Consider the following 25188-nt stretch of genomic DNA (forward strand, 5'->3'; position numbering starts at 1 on the left):
CTGGCGCTGCTGCGAGGCGGAAGCCAGCCACGGGAGACCACGCCACGTGTGGCTACACTGGCGTGAAATGTCCAGAACAGTGGATCCTCAGGGGCGGAAAGTGGCTGGTGGTTGACGAGTGGGAGGAGGGGGAGGGGAGCTGACTGCTAGCAGATGTGGGGTTTCCTGTCCCTGGTGTTGGGAATGTTCTGGAATTGGTGGTGCCAATGACAAAACCCCGAATAGACTGAAAACGCACCGAAGTGTACCCTTCAAAATAGCTAAGATGGCGCGTGTCACGTGCTGTGAATTTTCACTCAGTTTGCAAACGTGAGGAGCCCTCCCCTGCCCCCACCATCTGGCCTGAGCAGGCTCTGGGTTAAAGTCTGCAAAATAGGATTACCCGCCCTGCCCTGGGCTCCCAGCTCGGGGACTTTCTTAGAGCGCAGAGGGCGTGGCTGGCGCTGGCGCTGGCGCTGGCGGGTGCGGGGCCCGCAGGGCGCCTCCTTCTGCCCCAGCAGGTGCCTCATCGGAGGTGAGTACTGTGAGTGAGTGAGGTGGAGGCTTAGGGACTGGCCCTCGCCCCCCCATGGGTGTGGCCTGTTTCCCTGTCCGTGGGGATCTGTCCTGGGTCCCTCCCCTACGGTGGCGGGGTGAGTTCTGCATGGCGTGGGGCTGGGCCTGGCTCTGAGCCTCGGGTCCTTGCCCCTGAGGGGCTCATGGAGTCGCCCAGGGGCCGAGGGGTGCTGTGGGCACAGGCTTGGCCGCCGCTGAAGTGAGTCCCTCGCCTTTCCCGTCCCCACCCTCTTCTTCAAGGGCCGTGGGTCCGAGAGCAAAGGGCAGCCGTGAGGTCCCCCAGCAGGACCTGGGCACCTGGGGTGGCTGCGGCCCCCATGCTGTGTGTCCTAGGCACAGCGACCCGCCTCTCTGGGCCTCAGCCGCCCCTTTTGCACTGGCTCTTGGGGGGTACTGGGGGGGTCTGCATCTCGCTGCCAGACCAGCCCAGAAATAGCCGTGACCTTCCGAGTCCGCTTGGCAGCCGGGCCGAGGCCGCGCTCGCTGGCCGGGCCTCGCAGGGCGGCGGGCGGTTATTTCTGCCGTGGCCTCCGCTGCCAGGTCAGAGCTCGTTCCCGCGGCTCCCGCAGGCTCCGCTGACGTGCGTCCCCCTGGCCCTTGGCCAGCGGCCCTGGCCACCTCCAGGATCCCGCTCCCCGTTCCTGCTGCCCCCACCCCCCCTTGTACTCCAGCTGGGCAGGGGGTGGGATTTCGGGGAATAGAGCTGGGTGAGGGGCCTCCTGGAGCCCTGACATCTGGGGGTGCTGCTGGGCCTCCCCCTCCCCTTCCAGGGCTGTTTGAAGGAGAAAAATGCAGAGAAGGTGCCACCCCTCTGGGTCCATCCTGGCCCCGCCCCCCAGCTGAGAGGCAAGTCATGACTACAGAGCCCGAGCCTCAGAAATGGGGCGACTGTGCCTTCCAGGACGGCGTTGGGGATGGATGTGGGGTCCTCACGCCCCCTCCTCCCCCTTCACAGGACTGGACACGGGCCCACGGAAGGGACTTTGGTGAATGCATGAGGCATCGCGGGCTGGGCAGGGGCTGAGCGTGGACTCAGAGCCGTGGGCAGCCCATGCTCCAGCCGGGCCACAGGCTGCTCTCCTGCGATGGGCCCAGTGCACCTGACTCCTGCTCTGGCCGGGCTTCTGGGGGTCGGCGGGGGGGTGAGCAGGAGGGTCGCCCCCCCACGATGCCCCGAGGTCCAGCCACGGGGGCGGGGAGGCCACAAGGTCCCGGGGCGCCCTGCTGACAGGGCACTAAGTCTGAGGACAGGCCAGCTTGCTCCTCTCCCGAGTGGGCACCGGGTGGCTGGGTGGGCACCGGGATTGCTGCCTGTCTGAGGTGCCGGGTGAGGTCCGACCCTGCTGCCCGGGTGGGGAGTGGCCGGAGGGCCTGCAAGGCCTGCGGTGCTGGCTGCAAGCTGGCAGCCCTTCCCCTGCTCAGGGCCCTGTCCCTGTGCTGTCCAGGGGTCCCAAGGAGCCTCCGCTGGCCTCGGTAGAGAGGGGCTGGGGTCCAAGGCCTGGGTCCATGCAGGTGGGAGCCTCGGCTCCAGTGAGCTCCCAGGCCTTGCTGCAGAGCGGGCTTCGCTGGGGACCACCCATCGCGTGTGCGCCCAGCCCCCGCCCTCCAGACCATGCACCCCGATGGGCGCCTGAGGGCTGGCACCTGTGGGTGCAGGTCCTGTAGGCAAGGACTGGGTGGGCAGCCTCCTCCTGGCCAGCGAGAGGGCCTGTCGGGCCACAGGGAGCCTCTGTGAGGCCCCGGCCCCCAACCCAGTGCGCGGAAGCCCAGCCTGGGGCCTGGTTAGTGCCCTGGGGCCCCTTTGCCTGAGGAGGGTCCTATGTGCCTCACGGGAAGGGTGGGTGATGCCTGGTGAGCCAGAGGGGCCCTGAGCTTTCGGGGGACGGGACTGGGGCCTCCTCATTCTTGGACAGCTGAGTGGAGAGGGGGCGGGGCCCGAGGAGGGGCCCTCGAGTGCCTCTGAGGAGCCAGTAGCTCCAAGTGGGTCCCGAAACGCCACGTCCCGTGGCACGCCACGCCCGTTCCGGGCATGGCCTTCGGGGCCTTGGAGAAGTGGTGCGGGTGCCAGGAGCCGGTGCCAGCCGCCAGGGCCAAGAGGAGAGCCTGGGACTGTGGGCACAGGGTTAGCGCCAAGGCCAGGGCGGCCTTCAGGAGCTCAGTTCCTCCATCTGGAATCCTGGGGACACGGAGCTCCCGGTCCGACACCCGTGTTCCAGAATAGCGGGTGGCTGTAAGCTGCCCCCAGCACCCGGGACAGCCCGGCCTAGGGACTGGGGGCTCCGCAGCAGGGCGGCGGGGGGTGGGGCACTGCGGGCCGACAGAACAGTGCCCCCAGCCGCCCGGGGTCAGCCTGGGGGTGTGCAAGCACAGGTGTGGGCTGTGGGTGTGAGGCCTAGGACCCCACCTGGAACGAGGGCAAGGCTTTGGGACCAGGGATGGATGCGGCCACTCCTGGCTGGGCTGGGCTGGGCCAGGAGGGGCAGGATGGGCCCAGGGGCCGGGGGAGGCTCTGCCCAGGTGGGGCCCCTGGGCCTCAGGAAGGTGGGCGCCCTTCTGGGGGGTGAACATCAAGGGCTGGGTGGGGCCCAGCAGTGTGAGGCCAGAGCTCACGCTGTCCAGTCCGACGTCCGGCTGGTGGTGGCTCCTGGGCGCAGGAGGGCAGGGGCCCCAGGGCACGGGGGGTGCGGCCTGGTGGCGCCAGGCTGTGGTGGCATCTCTGTGTCCACATGTCGGGCCGTGTCCACATGGGCTCCCGGCGCGCTGGGAGGTAGCCGCGGGCACTGGGAGTCCTGTCCAGCCGCTGACTCGGCTGCTGCCATGGACTGTCCTGTCCACTGTGGACGGTGACCCTCAAGGTGTGCCTCCACCTGGGGCTGCTCACAGGGGCTGGACATAGCCCTGCCCTTCAGGGGCGCTGACGGGGGGCAGGGGAGGCCCGGGTGCACGAGGTGAGCCCCTCCTCCAGCTATTGCCCCCATAGCTCCCCTGGGGGCAGGCGCAGCATGGACTTCTTGGTGGCCTCCCTCTGCCCCCCCAAATGTCACTCTAGGGGGCTGGACTGGCCTGGGATCCCCCCACCCCCCATCCAGAGTCAAGGGAGAGGGCCTCATCCTCCCGGAGGTCACCATGACCTGGCCGGCATCCTGGGGGGGAGGGGCCGCTGACCGCGGCCTGGGAGGCAGGAACAGCCCCTCCCCCACAGTGGGGTTCCCACTTCCTCAGAGCCCAGCCCTGGCCTGGGTGGGACGGGCTAAGTCCCCTCGCTGACCTCACCCTCCTTCCTTGGGAGGAGGGAGGAAGTGGCCGCTCCAGGATGGGTTGATGCCTCGGGCTCAGGGCACTTGGGAAACTGGGCTGCTACCTGGACCAGAGGCCCTTCGGCCCCCCGGGGCGGGCAGGGGCGGGGTGCTAGGTTGAGGGGGGCTGTTTCTGGGGGGCAGGTTGGTGTGCTGGAGTGAGCCTGCCCAGCAAGGAGAGGGCCCCAGGACCCCCTTCCCAGCCCACAGCAGGTGGGGAGACAGGACAGGGCCCTGGGGAGAGCTTAGGCTGCTCCCTCCCCCCAGCCCCCCTCCCCCCAGCTGCAAGCCTGGGCCTTGGTGCCTGGACTCCCCTCCCTCCTGGCTCTGTGCCTGCACCTCCTGCCCCTCCTGCCCCTCCAGCTCTGGCTCCTGCAGTTACAGGGCCCTGGGGACTGCCCTGCCCCCCGGAGGGCCCCAGAGCCCGGCCCCATGGGGGAGGGGCTGTCCTCCCTCCTCCTGGGACCAGGGTGCTCCCTGCGACCTCAGACCTGTGTTCCAGCCGCCCCTGTCCAGCTGATGGCCGCCCTCGGGGGCGGGAGCCACAGGCTGGGCGGCGGGAACCTCCCGGGGCTGCCCCTGCCAGCGCCCCAGCCTCCCTGCCGATTCGGGGCGGGCGGGGGTCTGGGCCTTGACGCGGGAGGGCGGGCAGTTGGGCAGGGATAAAGCCAGGCTGGGGGCGCGGCCACTGAGGGACTCCAGGACCTGGGACTCGGTGAGTGGCCGGGGCTTCCGGCAGGCTCAGGGGGCCCTGGATGGGGGGGCCAGGGTGTGGAAGGGGGGGTGGCTGGAGGCCCGGGGCGGACCTCGTGAGCAGCAGGGCTGGGACCCTTCCTGTTGTGCGAGCAGGGAGCTGGGAGCCTGGGGGGGTCCCTCAGGCAGACGGGGTGAGGGGTCACCTGGGGAGGGAGCCCCTCGCAAAGCTCAGGCTGGGCCACGTGCCCCCAGCCTCCCCGCGGTGGTCCCGACCTCATGGGACAGGAGGGGTCACAGGGCAGTGGGGACCGGCCTGGCTTTGGGCCATGGTCGTGCGGCCCTGGGCGTGCGTCCTCTTTGTTGAATGCGAGCGGTCACGGTGAAGGGGCAGCGGGTCACAGTCACGTCGGGAGTGGAATCAGGGCTGGGAATGATGGCTCGGGACAGCAGACTGCGCGGGGCTGGCCCAGGTCACCCCGTGATCATGCGTCCTCGGCGGTGCTGGGGGGCAGGAGCCGCTGCCACACGTGGTCCACGTTGGCACGGCCACTAGTCGAGATGGATTCGGCCACACCCTCTCCTGCCCCAGTGTCAACCTTTGACCCATTCAGCAACCTCTGGGGCCATGTTACCTGCCCCCCGCCCCCCCCACACACACAGAACCAATCACGGAGCCTCAGGGACACAGACGGAGCTTCTAATCCGTTTGACCCAACAACCTTCAGGCTCCAGCACAAAGCAGGTCACCTGTGGAGCTGGCGGCTTAGACGGCACCAGCTGTCAGTGGGTTCAACTGCCCCGAGGGTCCCAAGTACCCAGGCAGGAGGCCGCACCCTGCTCCTGCCGAGCCCCCGCCTGCCTGTGGAGGTGGCAAGCCCAGCTCTCTGGCGGGTGGGGGAGCCGTGGCCGGCCCAGCAGTGCTGGTGGCTGAGCACGTGAGGGTGGCTGCGGTGGGCAGGCGCGCGGTGGGCCAGTCAGCACCATGGCCCTCGGGCAGCACGGAAGCCCTGTGGGTGCGAGGGTGGCCGTTCGGGGCTGTGGGTCGGCTGCAAGCTCCCCGGAGGGTCTTCTCCACCTCGAGATCCCGGCGGGTAGAACGGGTGCCAGGCCCCGGGGAAACAGAAGCCGGCTTCTTACAGCTCTGCCTCCAGGCCACCGCGGGGTGCCGGGACCAGTGGGGAGCTGCCACCGCCTTGGGAAGTGGCTCTCCTCGCTGGCAGAGTCTCCACGTGCAGAGGAGGCCACGGGCCCCAGAGAGGGCCAGCGCTGGCCCTGGGTCAGAGCAGGCAGGCAAACCCTAATGGTGCAGTTCTGGGCCTCAGGAGCAGCCTGTCTCCACCCCGCCTCCCAGCCACCTCCTCCAGGAAGCCTTTCCGGATTGCCTGATCCTCCGACTCTGCCTCTGCAGCGCCTGCCTGCTGAGCTGGTTCTGCTGGGAAGCCCCTCCTGTGGGTCCCTCTCCGGCAGGGAGCTCTCTGGAGGCCCTGGAGGGAGGGGCGGATAACGGGGAGCTGCCCAAGGCAGAAGGCGCTGCCAAGGAGTAGCAAGCAAGCTGGGGGTGCGCGCTGGGGATTAGATGGCGTAGGTGACCTTTGAGGTTCCTCTGGACCTTGGGGCTGAGATCCCGTGATGAGCCCTGGACAGCTCCCAGATCTGGACCTCTGCCCGGAACGTTGGGTCATTTGTGCACAACAAGTGGGGGTCCTCCTGGTGCCAAGCTCTGCGAGGGGGGGGGCAGGGTGGAGTTGACAACCTCTAGGTCCGGCCTTCCCTGGGGCCGGGACTCTCCCCTCCGAAGGGCATGTGGCTGGAGGGAGAGGGGACAGGACGTGGGAGGGAAGGAGGCAGCAGCCATTGGCCAAGGAGGTGGGATGGGCCCTGGGTGCGGGAGTGGGAGGGCTCTGGGAAGTTTTCCTGGGGGCCGGGTGGGGGGGTCGGTGAGGGCTCGGACTGCCCAGGCCTCCCCTTCAGGCCCCCTAGCAGCGTGTGGACTGGGCTGGCTCTGGGAGGGTGCCAGGAACGGCTCCTGCCCGATAAAAATAGATTTCTCTGAAGGGCTTGGGGCCGTGCCAGGAGAGCAGGTGCCCCCCAGGCCCGGCCAGGGTGGGTGCCCCCGGCGAGGGGGAATAGGGCTGTGGGGGCCCAGGTTTGCGCCCGAGCAGCGGGGTGGGTGCCGTGTTCTGGGTGCAGGATCCCTGAGCTCGAGGGGACAGTCACCTGGACGAGGGAGGAAGAGGCTGGGGGAGGGGGAGGGCGTTTGCCCGGAGGCCCTGCCGCCCAGAGGCCACGGCCGGATGAGCGAGCCCCAGCCCAGCTGTGGCAAGTGCCTGGAGCTCTCTGAGCTGCTGTGTTAGCCACAATATGGCGACAGCCTCGGTCACGGCGTGCAGCGTCTGGCACCCGTAGGAGCCCTGTGGGATGCCCAGTGTCCCGAGCTGTCTCAGGGGGTTGCTGCTGGAGGCGGGGCGAGGAGCACTGGAGGGGGTGCCGGCCAGGGGCCCCCCGGAGTTGACTGCAAATTGCAGGGGCCGGGCGGGCTGTCTGGGCGCTGGGCTCGGAGCAGGCTTCCCAGCGAGGCCTCCCAGGACCCGTGTGCTGGGGTCTTTCCTCCTGGCGCCCCCCCCCTTTCTGAGGGCCTCGGGGCTGGCAGGGCAGGGAGCGCGTGGACCAGCACGATGTCACTCCACTCTTGGGGCTCCTGATCCCACGAGCATTTGCTTGTGGAAGCCTGGCCAGGACCCTGGGGACGGTTTTGCCTGGGAAAATCCTGGAGGACCTCCTGGGGAGGGGGCGTCTTGACTGAGGCCTGGAGGAGAGCTCATGTGGAGACAGCACCCGGCTCAGCTGCCTGTGGGGCTCTGTGCGCGGCTCCCAGCACCTCCTCTCCTGCTGCACACTGGGGGCAGGGCGGAGAGCGACAGCGCCCACCACTCCACGGGAGGTTCGGGGAGGGGCAGTGGTGTGGAGCACATAGTAGGGGCTCAGGCCGCGGAGGGGGCCTTAGAGTGAGGCCGGAGCCTGAGCAGGAGGCTGAGCAGGAGGCTGAGCAGGTGGACCTCAGGGCCAGGCAGGCGGGGCCTCGTCCTGGGGTGTCAGCCTGGTTACCCCCTGGGGCCAGGGGCACCTCCTTTGCATTTTCAACGTTGGCCTGTGCAGCCTGGCCGGGTGGCTCAGGGGTTGGGCATCGACCTGTGACCCAGGAGGTCACGGCTGGATTCCGGGTCAGGGCACAGGCCCGGGTTGTGGGCTCCATCCCCAGCGTGGGGCGCGCAGGAGGCGGCCGATCCATGATCCTCTCTCATCATGGATGTCTCTCTCTCTCTCCCTCTCCCTTCCTCTCTGACATCAATAAAAATATATTTAAAACAACAACAAATAAACAAGAAAACGTTGGCCTGTGCTGAGGGGCCCCCAGGAGCTCCCCCTCCCCCCAGCCCAGATTCCCTGAGGCCCTGGGGCTGCGGGCCTCCTCTCTGCGCCCCGGGGCCGGGTGCCCTAGGGTCCTGGGCGCAGGGGAGGCGGGATGGAGGGGGGAGGCTGCGGGCCCCGCCCCGCCCCGCGGTCAGCGCCCTCCCTCTGCCCTTGCGTTTCCCCTTCCTCCCGGCGCTTCCTCTGCGCTCGGCCCTCCGCCGCCCCTTTGTTTGCGGCGCGGCGGCCGCGGTTATATTTAGGCGGCAGGTGTGGGCGCCACAACAAGCCGGGTCGCCAGCCGGTCACCGGCCTCCCGCCCACGTGATGCCCGGGCGCCATAAATAGCCGGGCGCGCGGGCCGGCGGCGTCTCCGGGGAGCCAGCGCCCTGCCTTCCCGGTCTCCGCGCCCTGTCCGGCCCCCGGCCCGGTCCGGCCCGGCCCGTGCGGATGGAGGCGGCGGCGGCGGGACGCCTGCGCGCTCGGGTGAGCGGGGCGCGGGGGCCTGGCGGGGGGCGTGCCGGGAGGACCCCAGCCCCGCCCCGGGGAGGTGGCCGCACCCCTCGAACCGGCCTCCACGCGCCCCGCCCCGGGAGCGCGCCCCGCGGGACGGGCAGCCCCCACGCGAGCCCCCCGGCCCAGCCCTGCCCGCGGGCCTCTCCTGGGGCGCCCCTGTGCCCTAGTCCTTCCGCCGCCCCTATGTCCCACGGGCTCTGGGTCCAGAGGGCCGGGCCTCTCGGCCACCCTGGGGTCCAAACGCGGCTCATCCTCATCCGCTGAGACCCGGGAGGCCGGGCCGGACCTCGGGTCCCACCTCCGGGAACTGGGCTGAGAGTTGCGCTTGTCGCCTGGACTGGAGCTTGAGGACGCCGCGGGGGAGCTCTGCTGGGAGGTCATCTTCCCTCCCTTCCCTCCCTGGTCTCTGCGGGCGGAGCTGAGGGGCCTCCCCAACAGGTCTCCAGAGACAGCCGTTCTAGACGGGGTGGGGGGCGTGGGGCGGTGGCAGGGAGGGGATGGGCTCCTGGGGAAGGGGGTGGGCCTGGGGGCTGGTGGACTTGGTCTGCTCCGGGACCTCAGGGAGGAGGTGTGGTTCGAGGAGGCCCCTCCCTGGGGGTGGCCACAGGCCTGTTGAGCCCTGGGGCAGCCCTGTTGGCTCCGGCAGGGGCGGGAGGCGGGGGGCGGGCTGGGAGCCCCAGACCCCGCAGAGACAAATGGGGGTGTGGGGAGAACCCAAACCAGGTGGTGGCCTTGGTCCAACCTCTGCCTAGACCCCCTGGCCCTGGCCAGTTTAACCTCTGACCCCACTGACAAGTGGCAACTTCAGGCTCAAGTGGGCAGGAATGTGGGGCGGCTCTAGGCCCCTCCACGCCCAGGGGCCCTTGGCCCTGAGAACCTGCCCGGGGTCCTGGGCAGCAGAGCCAGGCCAGCCGCTGTCGCCCACAGGGTCTCCCAGGTGCCCAGCCACGGTGGGCAGGGAGGTGGCCGTCGGCCCCTCAGAGAAAGGCCTGGAGGCCGGTGGCTTCCTTGGGCCCTTCTCCATTCTGGTAAACACCCATGCACGCACCCACACACGTGCATGTGCACACACACACGCACATGCACACGCATGCACAGGGGACCTCCGCTGCCCCAGGAGGCACAGGTGTTTGTTCACTGGTGTTCGGGCGTCCACAGCTGTCTCTTCCCGGCTCTGGGATGCAGGCCGGACGGCCGAGCCAGGGCAGGATTCTTCTCTCTGCCTTTCTCCCCCTCCCGGGGCACCACACCCCTGCTTAACCCTCCTGGGGTCCCCACGGGGGGCAGGGGGCAGTGAGGTGTGGCATCCGCCCTGAGCCCAGGAGTGCAGCAGAGCTGGCCCAGAACATCCCGCGTCTCAGGCCGGGGGCCCTCCCTGCACCCGGGCCGAGGCTCCAGCGGCCTTGCCTGCCTAGTGGGCAGCTGGAGAAGGGGGTGCAGGGGCGAGGGCAGAGGTAAGAGGTGGTGAGTTGGGGCACGGAGACCAGTGAGCTGGGTGAGCGGCTAGGAGTGTGGGCATGGCGCCCGAGTCACCTTAGGGGCATCGTTTGGCCTCTCATGGTGCAGATGGGGAAACCGAGGCCAGTGATATGTTCAAGGCCCTTGGCCCGCGTGTGGGGTGTGAGTGGGGCTGCTGCTGGGGCCCAGGCCTGGGGCCTTGGCGCCAGGAAAGGAAGAGACGGGGGTGGAGGCCCGATGGCGCCCGTGGTCCGGCAGCGTTCCTCCCCGGGCCCCGTCACAGAGTGACCCTGCTCTGGCCACCTGCGCTGTCACCACCTGGGCATGTGCCCGAGGGCGGCCCGCTGGCTGCTGTGGGCTGCCCCTGCTCTCTGAGCTCTCAGAGGGCGAGCCCGGCTTGTTTACCCTGTGCCCGGCCAGCCCTGTGGGCACAGCAGCTGGGGTGGAGGCGCTTACGGTGGTTGGTGCGGAGTGGGGCCTCCTTCCCCTCCCTCAAGGGGTCCCAGCGCCCCGGCCTCCGGCCTGAGCACCTTCCCCTGAGGACCGGCCGCCCCAGAATCATCTGGCTCAGCAGTGCCACAGCGGATAGGGGCCTGTCCTGGGGTGTGAGCGGGACCCTGAAATCCCCCCTCCCTCCGCGCCTCTCCGCTCCGTCCTGGTGGCTTCCTGTCCCCTCGGGGCCGGGGCTCAGCCCTGACGGGCTGTCCTTCCTGTGCTCTCACATGGGGAAACTGAGGCCCGCACTCCTGTGGCCGGGCTGGGGGGCAGGGGGCCCCGTGACCTCTGTCCTCATTTCCTCCTTCCCTCTGTCCCCAGACGTCGCCTGCTGACCGGCCTGGGATCCATGGAGAGGACCTGGAGGGGCAGCTCTGAGCACTGCCGTGCCCAGCATCGCGGCACCCGCTGCTGAGGGGCCCCGCGCCTCTGGCCCCCACCATTGCCCTCGCCCGCCGATGGCCTCCGCCCGGCCCAGGGCCACCTGAGCCGCCCGCGCCCTGCCAGGACTCGCCGTGCCCCCATGGGGTAACGTGACAGAGGACTGAGCACAAGCCGCCCGCCGCTGCCCGCCTGCCCGCCGCCTGCGACCCCCACCCCAAGCAGCCCTTTCGGTTCAGTTCCAGTTTGGCTTCCTCTGGTCCTCGGGGCTTGGGGCCGGCCTTTGAGAGAAGGGGCCTGGCCACCCGTCCACCGATGCCGGGACCACGTCCCCTGCCACGGGCACCGCGCTGGACACGGACAGCACAGCCGGACGAAAGCGGGGCTTTTTGACGTTTCCGTGATTATTTTTCTTGCGGCCCTTTTGTAACTCTCCGTCTCTAAGAGGTGGGAGCCTGGCGGCGGCTTCCCTTCCGGTGGGGGCTGCGTCTTCTTTTCCTTTTTTAAAGAGTTGAGTTTTGTATTCTAAGTATCCACGCACCGGGCAGCGTCCTGCCCCCTCCCAAGTATTTGCACAATATTTGTGCGAGGTGTGGGGGCGGGTTTTTAAAGCATTTCCTCTCTCTTGGACAAGCACAGGGATCTGTTCTCGGGTGTGGGGGCTGGGGGCTCCTCCGTCCGTGTCCCACACCGTCATGGCCCGCATGAACCGGCCGGCCCCCGTGGAGGTGAGCTACAAGAACATGCGGTTCCTCATCACGCACAACCCCACCAACGCCACCCTCAGCACCTTCATCGAGGTGAGTGGCCGGCGGGCAAGGTGCCAGCGAGCCTGGCCACGCTGCCCTCGGCCTCCCGAGAGCGACTTGTCGCTGTCAGCCCAGTGGGGGCGAAGCTGTCACCCTGGTTACCTGATGCCGCAGGGGGGACTCCCGGGGAGCTCGGGGTGGGGCTGCCGGCGGACCCGCTGGCTCCTGGGGGACGGCATGTCGGCAGGTGGACTCCAGCTGCCTGAACCGAGGCCGGTTCAGAAGCAGGGGGAGCAGCCCTGTGCCCTTTGCTGGCCTTTGGCCTCTGTAGGGGCTGAGCTGGAAGGAGGAGGGAGGCCCCCAGGTGAGCAGCGGCCCAGAAACAGCCTAGAGTCAGGCAGGTGGGGGAGCGACGTGGAGGCCAGCGCCACGGCCTGCGCAGGCCCCAGGATGCCCAGGCTCTGGGGAGGCCTCCGGTGAGGCCGGCTGGGCTGGGGGCTTCCGGCCCTGCTGTCTGTGTGGGGAGCTGGACCGCAGAGAGCGAACGCATCCTCCGAGGGTGGCAGACGACGGGTGTTGGAGGCCCAGCAGGTGTGGCCACCTGTGTCTGCAGAGCCTCCGTCCCTCACGCGGCCTCCCTCCCTCCCTCCCTCTCTCCAGAGAAGCCTGGTGTGGGGTGAGCTCCCTGCTGCGTGCAGGGCCCGGCTGTGCGCTGCCTCTTCCCCCTGCAGCCTGCGCCCCGGTCCTCCTCGCACAGCGACCTGGGCCTGAGAGGAGCGTGGGCATCGAATGGGGGGGCAGTGGGCGCCCTGGACATGGGCCAGGGGCCCCTCAGGGGCTGTCTCCTCACTACGGAGGCCCCTGAGATAATAGGACCCGGATGACTGGGCACAGCCCGCAGCCTGTGTTCGTGGTCAGCGCTCCACGTGTGACCAGGGTCAGGACTCAAGGTGTGACCAGGGTCAGGACTCAAGGTGTGACCAGGGTCAGGGCTCAGTGTGTGACCAGGGTCAGGGCTCAGGGTGTGACCAGGGTCAGGGCCCAGCGTGTGACCAGGGTCAGGGCTCAGGGTGTGACCAGGGTCAGGGCTCAGTGTGTGACCAGGGTCGGGGCTCAGAGTGTGACCAGGGTCAGGGCCCAGCGTGTGACCAGGGTCAGGGCTCAGGGTGTGACCAGGGTCAGGGCTCAGAGTGTGACCAGGGTCAGGGCTCAGGGTGTGACCAGGGTCAGGGCTCAGAGTGTGACCAGGGTCAGGGCCCAGCGTGTGACCAGGGTCAGGGCTCAGGGTGTGACCAGGGTCAGGGCTCAGAGTGTGACCAGGGTCAGGGCTCAGGGTGTGACCAGGCTCAGGGCCCAGCATGTGACCAGGGTCAGGGCTCAGGGTGTGACCAGGGTCAGGGCTCAGAGTGTGACCAGGGTCAGGGCTCAGAGTGTGACCAGGGTCAGGGCTCAGGGTGTGACCAGGGTCAGGGCCCAGTGTGTGACCAGGGTCAGGGCCCAGCGTGTGACCCGGGTCAGGGTTCAGAGTGTGACCAGGATCTGGGCTCAGGGCTTAGTGTGACACCAGGGTCAAGGGTCAGTCTGTGATGAGGGTCAAGGGTCAGTGTGAGACTAGGGCTCTAGGCTTTGACCTGGGTTGGTAGCAGCACCCTCTGCTGCAGGCACAGGGGACCCAGGCGCCCCATGGCCTCCGAGCCCTGCGCCCGTCCTGCTTCTGACTCCTCAGCGGTGCGGGGTCCGGCCCTCGCTGTGCCCAGTGTCCCTGTCGCATGATGAGCCGGTCCAGCAGCTGATGCCTCACCGTCCCCAAAATAGCTGCTGGGAGCAGGTGGGGTGGAGCCGCCCCCTGAGGCCGGTGGAGGGGACACCTGCCCCCACCCCTCCGGGGTATAAATATCCCCGGGCTGGGTGTGAACTGCCTTGACCTTTCCCCGGGCTTCCCCGCTGGGGTGGGCCCAGCTCCTTCTGCCGCCCTCCCAGCCCGCGCCCACTGCGCCCGCTGCGCCCACCTCGGGTGCCCTGCTCCCGGAGGTCTGCCCCTCCCAGACTCGCAGTCTCAGTGTGGGGTCTGGGTGTGCCCCTTGACGGGCCCATTCATGCCCCCGGCTGGGAGGGCTGCCCAGAGAGGGGTCATGTGGGAGCCCACGTGTGGCTGGGGGTGTCCCGTCCCTGTTGGGGACCCAGGAGGTTTGTCTGGTCTTCCTGGGCCTTGAGCTGGATAGGAGGAAGCGACAGGCGGGAGGCTGTGCCCCGGGAGCCTGGGCAGGACGCCTCCTGCTGGCGGCCAGGGCACAGTGGCCCAGGGCACCAGGAGAGACGTGCCCCCAGCAGTCACGAAGCCTAAAAGGCCACTGGGGTTCATGTTGCACGTGGGCCTTTCTGTCTTGCTGTAGGGGGTGCTCGGGGTGTGTGTGGGGGGGCAGGCATGGCCCTCCCTCGGGGCTCTGGCCTCTGGTGGTGGTGGGGGTTCCACCCCTGAGCCCTGCAGCCCCGCCCAGCCCTGCCTCCTCCGTCCCCCCGCCCCCAGGACCTGAAGAAGTACGGGGCCACCACCGTGGTGCGCGTGTGCGAGGTGACCTACGACAAGGCCCTGCTGGAGAAGGACGGCATCACCGTGGTGGTGAGGCTCGCGGGGTGCTGCTGCCCGGGCAGTGGGGGGCCTCCCTGTCTGGGGGCGGGGCTCGGTCTGGCTGGACGGCGCTGTGGGGCGGGCACCCGGGGTCTCCCTGCGTGCCGCCTGCCACCCCCACCTGGTGGTGCCCGGGCTATGCATGTGTTAGGACACTTCTCGGGGAGGCCCAGTCCTCGGGCTGTGTGACCTCCATGAGTCACCTCCTCGCACCCCCTTCCTCCCGCCCCGCAGGGCCTCCTCAGCACGGCACCCGCCGCCTGTGTGGGGCCGTCGCTGGGCAGCGGGAGCAGCAGGGAGGCGGGGCAGGTGCACCTGGCGGGGCCCTGGGGAGCCCGGCTGGGGAGGCTGTGGGGAGAGACCCTTGGGCCGTTTCCTTGGTTCCTGGCCCTGGGGACCCGCGTCCCTGCAGAGGGAGGTGGCTGTGCCGGGGCTGCCCTGGTGTGGCTGGAGGCACCACGGGTGCCCAGCAGGCCCCGCCCAGCTCTGCTCGGGACCCCCAGGTGGTGCTGGCCACGCGGGACCGTCTTGGGCGGTGGTCACTTGGGAACCTATGCTCAGCGCTGGGGGGTGGGCAGAAGGATCTGGGGCTTCGGGGTCCCAGAGGCCGGGCTGAGTGCCGCCTCTGCCCCCTCCCTGTCTGCGGCCCCGGGTCCTCCCTGTACAGTGCGGGGCTTGGAAGCATCGAGGCAGGGCGTGTCCGGGCCTCTTAGCACAGGAGCCCGCGGCCCCTTCTCCCCGCAGCAGAGGACGAGGTCAGACCCAGGCAGCCAGGCAGACGCTTTCACTGGATGTTGCCGCGTCTGGAGGGGGGGACAGGCTGGCTGGGCCCCGGGCGCCCCCTGGGCAGGGTCCTCAGCCTCCTCCCTCTGCAGGACTGGCCCTTTGACGACGGGGCCCCCCCGCCCGGCAAGGTGGTGGAGGACTGGCTGAGCCTGCTGAAGGCCAAGTTCTGCGACGACCCTGGCAGCTGCGTGGCCGTGCACTGCGTGGCCGGCCTGGGACGGTGAGCAGGGCCAGGAGGGGGCTCGCGTGGACATGGGGTCTTGTGGTCTGACTCGCTCTCGGATGTGGGTGCCGAGCCCACATCACCGATGACCTTTCCAGGGGGTTCCCAGACTGGGCCTCCCAGCTCGCAGGCAGGAAGTCCCTCCTGAAGTCTGACCCCACTCCCTTCTGCTGTGGCGGCAGCTTCGTCCCTGCGCCCCCGAGTTGCCAGCCCCACCCCTCCCCAGACACAAAGAATCTGCGTTTGACTAAGACATCCCAGCTTTGCAGAGGGAAGACTGGCCGAGCAAGGTTGATAGCTGAGTATCAAGCTCTTGTCCTCAGCCCAGCACAGAGAGGTTGCCTGGCCCACCCAAGGGCACACAGCAGGGCTGGGACGAAATAGGGTTTGGACCCAGGTGGTCGCCCTGAGCCTCGAGCCCGGGCAGCTGTCAGCGGAGGGCAGCCGTGGGCCATGCATCTGCAGCAGGCGGCCTGTGGGGGAGCGGGGTGGGCGGAGCAGAGGCCTGGGTGACCCGCCCTGTGTCTGTCCCCAGGGCTCCAGTCCTTGTGGCACTGGCCCTCATCGAGAGCGGGATGAAGTATGAAGATGCCATCCAGTTCATCCGACAGTGAGTGGCGGCTGCTGGGTGGGGTGGTTGGTGACCGCTCAGGGGCCCAGGTTTAAGGGGCTCCCCAGTCCCATGCAGCCTCATATTGTGGTTCCAGTGCACCCAACTGGCGGTGAGGGCCCAGGGCCACGTTGCCTCCCCCTTCCCTGCCTTCTCCCCCCTCGCCCCCCCCCCCGCAGGAGGAGGGGAAGGGGAGGGGGAGGGGAGGGCCGGGCTGCTCCCACCTCTGGGCTGTGGTCCCTCAGCCCCCTGTGAGTCAGGACAGGCTGGGCCGTGCTGCAGTAACGAGCCGGCTCCTCCCTGCCACTGGGAGCCACACAGGTGTCCCCGCTCATGGGACCCGTCTGGTGGCCAGTCGCTGGGTCACAGGGGAAAGCACGGTGGAGCCTTGCCTGGCACATGCGTGTCTCTTCCACTCACATGTCATTGGCCAGAGCCAGTCCACGGCCCTGTTTGTGGTCCTGGGCGGTAGGGATGGGGGCCACACCCTGCCACTTGGGGTCCCTCCCTCCCGCCGATGGCAGATCTGAGATTTGTCCACACGCCACCCCTTGGTCCTCAGGAGCCCATGGCCTGGAGGTGGGCTGCTACCTGGGTAGACAGGGGGGCCTTGGGAGTGTGGGGACCATGGAGGTAGTGAGGTCGGGGGTCGGCTGGGAGGAGGTGACAGCCAGGCAAGTTGAAGGCAGGGGGTGGCAGCAGGTGACGGGGAGGGTGATCTGGGCGGTGGCCTGGACGCCTGGGCCCGGCACTCCCTGGGGCAGGGCAGGTGGCCAGGCCGGGTCCCACCCGATCCCCACCCTATCCGTCTCCCAGGAAGCGGCGCGGAGCCATCAACAGCAAGCAGCTCACCTACCTGGAGAAGTACCGGCCCAAGCAGAGGCTGCGGTTCAAAGAGCCACACGCGCACAGGACCAAATGCTGCGTCATGTAGCTCCGCCTCGGCGCCCGGCCCGCCTGCCCGCCCGCCTGCCCGCCCGCCCTGCCCCTCTCTTTCTGGGCCTCAGTTCCACACCCCGTGAGGGGCCAGCCTGGTCCTGGACCCCACGGGGTGACCTGTCCCCCTCCCCCCAGGGCGTCGCCCTCACGGTGGGGCTGACGGCGGTCCGCCACCTGGACCACGTGTGGGCTGTGCCGGAGGGCCCCGCACCTCCATCTGGCGCCCTGCCCCCCCCCCCGCCCCCCCCCCGCGCGCCCCGGCACCTGGGTGCGCCTGCCTCTCGGGCCCAGCCCCGCCCGAGCAGGCCTGCTGTCTGTCTGTCTCCCTGTGTCCATCTGGCCACTTTCCGGATCCATCCTCTCTTTGTCCCGTCTCCATGCTGTGTCCCTCTGTGCCGTGTCTCTCTGCCTCCGTGTCCTGTGTCTGTCTCCGAGGCTTGGTCCAGGGCCATGTTCCTGGCCTTCCTGCCATCACCTTCCCGGCTCCCCCTCCCCGCCTCCCCTTCTGTGGGGGCGGGTGTACTTTTAAACCACTGGGCTGACCCCTCCGCAGCCCTTGTCCTGAGCGGTTCTCAGCCCCTTGGATTCGTGGGTCTGAGGGTGGTCAGCTGTTCTGGACACTTGAAGGCAATAAAACAGGACCCTGTGCTGTGTGTGTGTGTGTGTGTGTGTGTGTGTGCCCGCGAGAGCGCAGAGTGGGGGCAGGGCCGCCAGGTGGTGGGGTGCCCCAGAGGCCAGTGTCCGGGCTGCACTGGGGCGCCCTCTGGTGGCCATGCTGGGTCCCTGCACTCCCTAGCTTGCAGCCTGGGGCTCCTGGTTGCCATGTGGATGTTTTGGGGGCTGGAGTTTAGAAGGCGAGGCTGGGGCCTGGTGTCCGGTGGGTGACTGCCATCTCTGCCCACCAGGTGTCCTGATCTCGGCCTTAGAGGACCAGAGGGTGCGGGTGATGGTGGCCGGTGGCTCAGGGTGGAGGGGTGACCGGGTGCCGTTGGGGAGCGGGTCAGAGTGTGCTGGGCCTGTCCAAGGGCTGCTCAGCACTCCTGGGTCTTGTAGATGTGGGACCAGGCCTCCCTGGCTGAGGACGAGGTGCCTGGAGGTCACGGACACAGCTGGGGGAGGGGTCGAGAGCTGGGCTGGCGGGCGGGGGGTGGTCTGCCCCAGGACCCTGCTCCCCGGGGACTGTCACTCGCCTTCGGACACCCCCAGAGGTCTTTACTGACCCGACTCTCCCCGTCGCTGGGACCTGCTGGCTGGCATAGGAGCCTCGGGCCCTGCATCCAGGCTGCCTCCCACCTGCATCCACCTTCCCAGCCTCCCCTCGGGGGCCGCCAGCCTGGGCCTCCCTCTGCCACACCCTGCACCCTGCACCCATTCTCAGCTCCCAGGCCCTCACTTCTTCCCCTGGGAGGAGGTGGGCCCAGGAAGGGGGGCCCCTGGGAACATGGCGAGGCCCTGGGAGGGACACAGGTCCCCAGGAGGCAGGTGCCCCTACCTGGGCCCATTCTGCTTGTACTCAAAGGGGAGCCCTGTGGATGCACCTGCTGGGGGCCCTGGGTGGGGGGCGGACAGGGACTCAGGCCTGGCCTCTCCGCCCCTGGCTTGCTGGGTGCGGCCTGGGCCAGCTCCCCCGCCTGGCTGTGCAGAGCCCGGCCGCCCTGGGAGGCCGGAACTGGGCTGCTCCCCACGGCCAGACTCAGCCTCTCTGGCCTCAGTTTCCCGAGGGTCTTGTCCAATCACCAGTGGCTCCAGGGACCCCATCGGGTGCAGGCCCACCAGCTCCAAGCTTCCCTCACCCTGGCTGTCTGGAGGGACAGTGGCTGGAGGCAGCGAGGAGGCCTGCCTGCCCCACCCAGAAGCCAGCAGAGGGTGGCTGAAAGGCCAGACCAGGGAAACCCCCTTACAGGGAGACGGCACCCCCACCCAGACCACACCTGCCAGGCTGGACCCTCCCCCCCAGCCCCTCGGTTCGACAGGAGGGCGCCCGTGGCCCCGCCAGGGCCCGCAGAGGTCGGTGGGCAGGGTGGGCGGAGTGGAACATCGGAGCCGCCGCCCGGCCCTCCTCGGGGCTCCATGCGGAGACCGACGGGAGATGAGAAGGCGGGAGGGGTTCCCTCCGGCCCCCAAACACGCCCGAGGACACGTAACTGCGTGGCTCCAGGAAGGTTGCTGCGTTTTTTCCACTTAAGGGTTTTTATTTTTCAGTGAAGCTAACGTACAATAGGATGTGAGTCCCAGTTGTGCCCCAGTGACCAGGCCGCACGTGACCCACACCCGCCTGACCCAGCCAGTCACTAGCATGTCACTGACTCGGCTCCTGTGAGCGACACGGGAAGGGATGGAGACGAGCAGGTGGACGGGAACAGACTAGTCACGGGACGAGCCACTGTATTAACCCACCATCCAGGCTGGGGGCTTCCTCTGTGCCAGCCCCGTGTGCCACACCCCTGCCCCGAGTGCCTCGAGGACCCCAACAGGTGGGGGTAGGGGTGACAGGCGAGGAGTTTGTCTAGGCCAGTGATGGCGAACCCATGACACGCGTGTCAGAGGTGACACGCGAACTCATTTTTTTGGCTGCTTTTTCTTTGTTAAATGGCATTTAAATATATAAAATAAATATCAAAAACATAAGTCTTTGTTTTACTATGGTTGCAAAGATCAAAAAATGTCTATATGTGACACGGCACCAGAGTTAAGTTAGGGTTTTTCAAAATGCCGACACGCCAAGCTCAAAAGGTTCGCCATCGCTGCAAGTCTAGGCCCTAAGGCAGTGGTTCTCAACCTCGGCTGCACATGAGAATCACCTGGGGATCTTTTTAAAATCCTGATTTCTGGGCCTCATCCTCCGGAAATTCTGTTTCTTTGTTACTAATGTTGTGGCCCCACCCCATCACAAAGAAACAGAATTTCCGGAGGATGAGGCCCAGAAATCAGGATTTTAAAAAGATCCCCAGGTGATTCTCATGTGCAGCCAAGGTTGAGAACCACTGGTCTAGGGCCGTGGTCGACAAACCGCGGCTCCTGAGCCACACGCGGCTCTTTGGCCCCTTGAGTGTGGCTCTTCCACAAAATACCGACTTCTGCGCATGGGCCACGAAGTTTCAATCGCACTGTACGTGCGCGCCTGCATGTGGTATTTTGTGGAAGAGCCACACTCAAGGGGCCAAAGAGCCGCATGTGGTTTGCCGACCACGGCCCTAGGGCATGGTGGGGCGCCCTGCCACTGGAGGAGCTGAGGAGGGGCCGGGCACAGGGGACAGGTAGGCTGGGCCTCTGAGGGTGGGGCTGTGGAGGGGCAGAGTGGGAAACCCAGCCCAGAGGTCAGCTGGGTCTCCAGGGAGTCAGCGACCCGCCAGGAAGGACCCCCTCTGGCCTCAGCCTCTGAGTGGGGGGCCAGGCCCCACGGGGCAGGTCTGACTCTGGGCCCAGGCTGCTCTGCTGCCTCCCCTGGCCAGTCTGCCGGGTGTCCTCATCTCAGGATGGGGGTGAGGGTGGAGGGGGACATCGGCCCAGGGACCCCTTCCTCATCGCCAGCCCCCTCGTTGGTAATTACCGGCTCCAACCGGAGACACGCTGAAGACCGTGCGGCCGGAGCCCAGGCCCTGGCGGCCGTGGTGCGGGCTCGGGCGGGGAGGGGCTGTCCTTTGCAGGCCCCGCACAGACTTCCGCTTGTCTCTGGAGGACCCGCCTGTCCTGCCCACACCCAGGCCTGGCCCTGTCCCCGGGTCCTGTCAGTGTCCCCTGGGGGCCCAGGGAGGGTGGGCAGGGAGCGGACAGGCGTGACGCTTCTTTGTTGAATCTAGATCTTTCTTTCAAATGAAAAAATGTACGCTACCAAACTCTGCCGACGGGGCGGGCGGACCGGGTGGCGGCATGGGGGGGTGGGGGAGGTGGCGAGGTCACTGCCGTCCGGCGGCCAGCTCCTGGAGGAAGCGGCTCTGGCTGGTGGCGAAGACCCGGACGCCGGGCTCCCGGTCCTTTTTGAGGTTTTCGAAAGCTTGGGGGGAGGAGGGCCCAGTCAGAGGTGACCCGGCCTGTGCGGGCGGAGGCCCTGCCCTCTGGGTGCAGTGTGGTGTGGGTGGCAGGATGGGCCCAGGCCCCACCTACTCCGCCTTCCAGGCCTGCGGAGCTTCCCTCCCCAACCCCACCCACTTCGGGCCGAGGTTGCCCACTGGAGCCTCTCAGGTGGAGTGGGCGAGGCCCCGTCCCAGGTGGGGCCCATCCCAGGGGGCGAGGCCCCGTCCCAGGTGGGGCCCATCCCAGGGGGCGAGGCCCTGTCCCAGGTGGGGCCCATCCAGGGGGCGAGGCCCCGTCCCAGGTGGGGCCCATCCAGGGGGCGAGGCCCCGTCCCAGGTGGGGCCCATCCAGGGGGCGAGGCCCCGTCCCAGGTGGGGCCCATCCAGGGGGCGAGGCCCCGTCCCAGGTGGGGCCCATCCAGGGGGCGGGGCCCCGTCCCAGGTGGGGCCCATCCAGGGGGCGAGGCCCCGTCCCAGGTGGGGCCCATCCAGGGGGCAGGCCCCGTCCCAGGTGGGGCCCATCCAGGGGGCGGGGCCCCGTCCCAGGTGGGGCCCATCCAGGGGGCGGGGCCCCGTCCCAGGTGGGGCCCATCCAGGGGGCGAGGCCCCGTCCCAGGGGGCGGCAGGGGGCTGCTTACTGCACAGCAGCAGCTTCAGGTCCGCGTCGCTCACCGCCTGGGACAGGGCCCGGGTGTGGTAGCAGGTGGTATAACCTGCGGCAGAGGGGGCCATGCTGGCGCGGGAAGGGCTCCCAGGTGGGTGGGCTCCCTGCCTCCCGTGGGGGCTCAGACCCACTCCTGCCCTGCCAAGGCCCCCACCCGCTTTTCCCTGCTAGTGGGCCCTGGCGTCCAGGGGCAGTGGTGTGGCCAGTGCTGGGTGGGAGGGCCGGGGTGCTCAGGCGGGTCAGGCTGCGGGTCCCCACGCGCGGGCGCCCCGGGCACCTAGGAAGATGGCTGCCCAGGTCCTCATGCGGTGGCTGCAGCTGTGCAGGTAGCTGAGGGCCTGTGACAGGTGGATGCCGAACTCCTCCTGGCTCTGGGTCATCTGGCCCGGACAGCGTGCCTGTCACTCCTGGGACCAGCTCTCCGCCCCGCCTCCCTTCCGGCCCCGCGCCCCGCCCCGGCCCCTCCACCCCGCCCCAGACCCCCAGTCCCCGCCCCTAACCAGACCCCAAAGCCCCGCCCCGCCCCGCCCAGGTCCCCAAGCCCCGCCCCGCCCCGGCCCCTCCACCCCGCCCCAGACCCCCAGTCCCCGCCCCTAACCAGGCCCAAAGCCCCGCCCCGGCCCCTCCACCCCGCCCCAGACCCCCAGTCCCCGCCCCTAACCAGACCCCAAAGCCCCGCCCCGCCCCGCCCCGGCCCCAAGCCCCGCCCCCGCCCCCCCTCACCAGGCAGGACCAGAGGAAGTGGCGCGCGCTGAGGCCGCGCTCCCAGGCCAGCGCGCAGAAGAGGGTGTGCGGCAGCCGCCAGCGCAGCAGCGCCACGCAGCGGTAGAAGGCGAACCGGGCCCGCTGCGGGGACGGCGGGGAGCGGTCGCGCCACCGGGGTCTGAGCCAGGGGGCCCGGGCTGAGGCGGGGTCTGGGGCAGCCGCAGGGGGCGCCGTCCCTCCTGGGCTCCCGGCTCCCTCCACTGCCAGCCAGGGTGCCCCTCCTCCCAGCCGCACCCAGCCGGGCTCCTCCCTGGCCCCTGGGGAAACCCACGCAGGAGCCACACCTGCTGGCCCCGCGGACCCATCGCTCCCCACCCCGCCCCTCCGGGTCTCCAGCCCCGCAGGGCAAAGGCCCACCCACAGGCACTGACCGTGGCGACGGCCGGGCAGCGGTCCCGCAGGTGCAGGAGCAGCGGCACCAGGCCCTGGTGCACCTGGGTCCGCAGGCTGCTGGGCTCCCTGCCCGCCATCGCTGCCACCAGGTCCCCGAACAGCGCCATGGCCGCCGCCCGGACCGCGTCCCGCTCCTGCAGGCCAGCGGCGCGGCGTCACGGCCGAACCTGCCCGGGGGCCCCGCCTCCACCCCACTTGGGGCTTCCCCTCCCCGCGGGCGGCCTGGGGCTCAGCTCCTCAGCTGGACGCCGTCCCGGGCTGGCTCGGGGCTCCCGGGGCAGGGCAGGGCCTCCCCCTCTGCAGGGCCCGTGGGCGCTCGCTCCCGGCCAGCCCCAGGCGCGGAGGTCAGTGCTGCCACTCGGCCGCGTCCTGACCACCCCAGTGTCACCGTGCACAGCGGGGCGGGCGCACCTGCTTACCCCGGGAAGGGGAGCAGCCGGGAGCCAGCGCCCGTGGGAAGGGGAGGGCGCGGCGCCTCCTGGCGGCCACCGGGAGCTCCGGCCTCCGCCCCCGGAAGAACGGGCCCTCGAGGCGCGCGGAGGGGTGTCCGCCCCGCACACTCACGTCGTCAAAGAAGGAGCGGGCGTTGAGGGCGAGCGTGAGGCTGTGGGCGCCCGCGCCGTGCGCGCCCAGGCGGTGCAGCGCGTCGGCCACGGTGCCCATGACCCGCACCACCACCGGCTCGCTGCTCCGGAAGAAGCCCTTGAGGAAGAGCGGAAGCTGGCCGCGCAGCAGGCTTTCCTGGGGGGGTGGGGGGAGGCGAAGGGCCGACTGACTGCCTGTGCCCCCCTCCCCCCCACCCCCGCCCTGCCCGTCGGACCCAGAACAAACTCGGGTTCTCCTGGCGATGTCCCTCCCCAGACCCCAACCCCGACCCATCTGGGCGCCTGCCCTGCCCTGCATCCCTCAGGGGGCGGGAGACAAAGATGGGGGTCGTCAGGCTCCCACAACCCTGCCAAGAGGCCACCCAGCCCGTTCTACAGACGAGGAAGCTGAGGGGGGAAGCCATGGCCCCTAACGACCCGTGCAAGGGACACAGCCCCTGGGCCTGGCCCACACCTGGTGCCCGGCCGCCCTGGCCCTCACCTTCTCGGGGTGGAAGAGGATGTTCCCCAGGCCCTGCAGGCTCAGCACCCGCACCGCGGGGCTGGGGTCCCTGATGCTCTGGGCCAGCACCATCAGGGCGTCCGGTTCGGGGAGCACCTCCAGCAGGGCCGGGCTGTAGAGGAACTGGGGGCCCCCAAGGGCAGGCAGCTTGGCCTGGCCCCCTTGCCCCTCCAGGGTGGGCTCTAGGACCAGGGGTCAGTAGGGGTTTTGGGGTAGCGGTCGGCCAGCACCCTCTGGGTATCCTGGTTAACAAGCATTGGAAACTGGCCTCCAGGCGGGTTCGACCCTTCCGGGTGTAGCTGCAGAAACTGAGGCTCGGAGGGGAAAGGGCTTTGCCCGAGGCCCCACGAGCAAGGCCGGGGCCAGCATCCCTCACCGCCTGCTCCTGGGGCCCCGGGACAGAGCCGGCGGAGGGTGACGTTCCTGCCAGCGGGGCGGGAGCGGCCCCACCTCAGATCTGGGTTTCCCCCTCCCAATGTCCTCATGGGAATGACACGCCCCCACTCGGCACTGTCCCCAGCTCACAGCGGCAACGCCGGCCTCCCCGCGCCTGTCTGCTTCTAACGGCCACCTCCAGCGTCACAGTCGCAGGGGGAACTGGGTCCCGGAAGGAGGGCGAGGACGGGCAGGGGTGCCAGGGGCCACGGGTGCCCGACCTACACTCAGACCTCAGCCCTGCAGGGGGCCTTGGAGGGGGGACCCAGCCAGGAGCCCGCGTGGGAAGGAGGGTGGGAGGGGTCTGCTCCTCATCGGGGCGAGGTCCGGGTGTGGGTCCCGATGGGGCCCCGAGGCAGCTGGAGGCGGGGTTCAGGCCTGGTGGAGGGCCCCTGCCCGCCCACCTACCTCATTGAGGATGAGGATGGCCACTTTCCTCACCCGCTCCTCCCGGCTCTGCAGGCTGGGCAGCAGCTGGCTGGTCACGGCCTTGATCTGCCTGCAGGGGCTCTGCACCATGGCCCTGGGGGTGGGGGTGGGCAGGGGGGCGGGAGCTGGGTCATGGGAAAGCCCCATGCCCACCTTCCCGCCACCACCCAACCCGGCCTGGGCCAGGCGGCTGGAGGTGCCACTGAGTGTGGGTGGGCACCATCTCAGAGTGGGCTTCCGGTCCCTCTGCAGCCACTGGGTGCCACGCCTGGGCTGGGCATTGGGAGAGGGAGGAGCAGGCACGGCCCTGTCCCCTTAAGGGCCTCGGGCTGGGCTGGGGTCTGGGGGAGACGCCTCCAGCGTCTCTGGGATCACAGGGCACAGAGGTGTGCTCTTCCCTGCCTGCGGGCTGTGTGCACCTGCGTGAGCCCCCGGGGCTGTTCTCCGAGGCCCTGCCCCTACCTGGCCAGGAGGCCCACACCCTGTGGGTAGGTGTCCAGGGTGGTGAAGAGGTCCCAGGCGTCCTGCAGCTCCAGGCGGGCAAAGTCCTGACAGTGCCCGGTGGTGAACAGCAAGCTCTTCAGTGCCTCCAGCGACATGCTGTGGAGTGGGGGGGGGGGGGGGGGGGGGGGTAGGGGTGT

General features: G+C 69.1%; 2 protein-coding genes across 3 annotated transcripts in view; one reads left to right on the forward strand and one right to left on the reverse strand.

Annotated features, from left to right (window-relative positions):
* Window positions 1-8231: 8231 nt before the first annotated feature.
* On the forward strand, window positions 8232-17394 carry PTP4A3 (protein tyrosine phosphatase 4A3). Of its 2 annotated transcripts, XM_070392451.1 has the most exons (6): window positions 8232-8441; window positions 10746-11605; window positions 14082-14174; window positions 15059-15189; window positions 15728-15802; window positions 16619-17394. In XM_070392451.1, exons 2-6 carry the CDS (start codon window positions 11501-11503, stop codon window positions 16734-16736), a joined length of 522 nt encoding a protein of 173 aa, XP_070248552.1. In that variant the 5' UTR covers window positions 8232-8441; window positions 10746-11500; the 3' UTR covers window positions 16737-17394. The 2 variants fall into 2 exon arrangements, with proteins under 2 accessions (XP_070248552.1, XP_070248553.1); XM_070392452.1 differs by lacking the exons at window positions 8232-8441; window positions 10746-11605 and adding an exon at window positions 11733-13382.
* Window positions 17395-20570: 3176 nt separating this feature from the next.
* Window positions 20571-25188, reverse strand: part of LOC138993137 (maestro heat-like repeat family member 5) — a 33611-nt gene continuing 28993 nt past the window's right edge. The window contains 9 exon segments of the mRNA XM_070392247.1: window positions 20571-20735; window positions 21393-21467; window positions 21696-21798; window positions 22142-22264; window positions 22555-22710; window positions 23141-23317; window positions 23663-23806; window positions 24527-24641; window positions 25010-25147. Of these exon segments, the coding sequence (XP_070248348.1) occupies window positions 20638-20735; window positions 21393-21467; window positions 21696-21798; window positions 22142-22264; window positions 22555-22710; window positions 23141-23317; window positions 23663-23806; window positions 24527-24641; window positions 25010-25147 (1129 nt within the window). The 3' untranslated portion in view covers window positions 20571-20637.

The sequence above is a fragment of the Myotis yumanensis genome, unplaced genomic scaffold (genome assembly GCF_028538775.1).
Source record: "Myotis yumanensis isolate MYYU_CA2020_CCGP unplaced genomic scaffold, mMyoYum1.0.hap1 SCAF_15, whole genome shotgun sequence".
Classification (NCBI taxonomy): Eukaryota; Metazoa; Chordata; class Mammalia; order Chiroptera; family Vespertilionidae; genus Myotis; species Myotis yumanensis.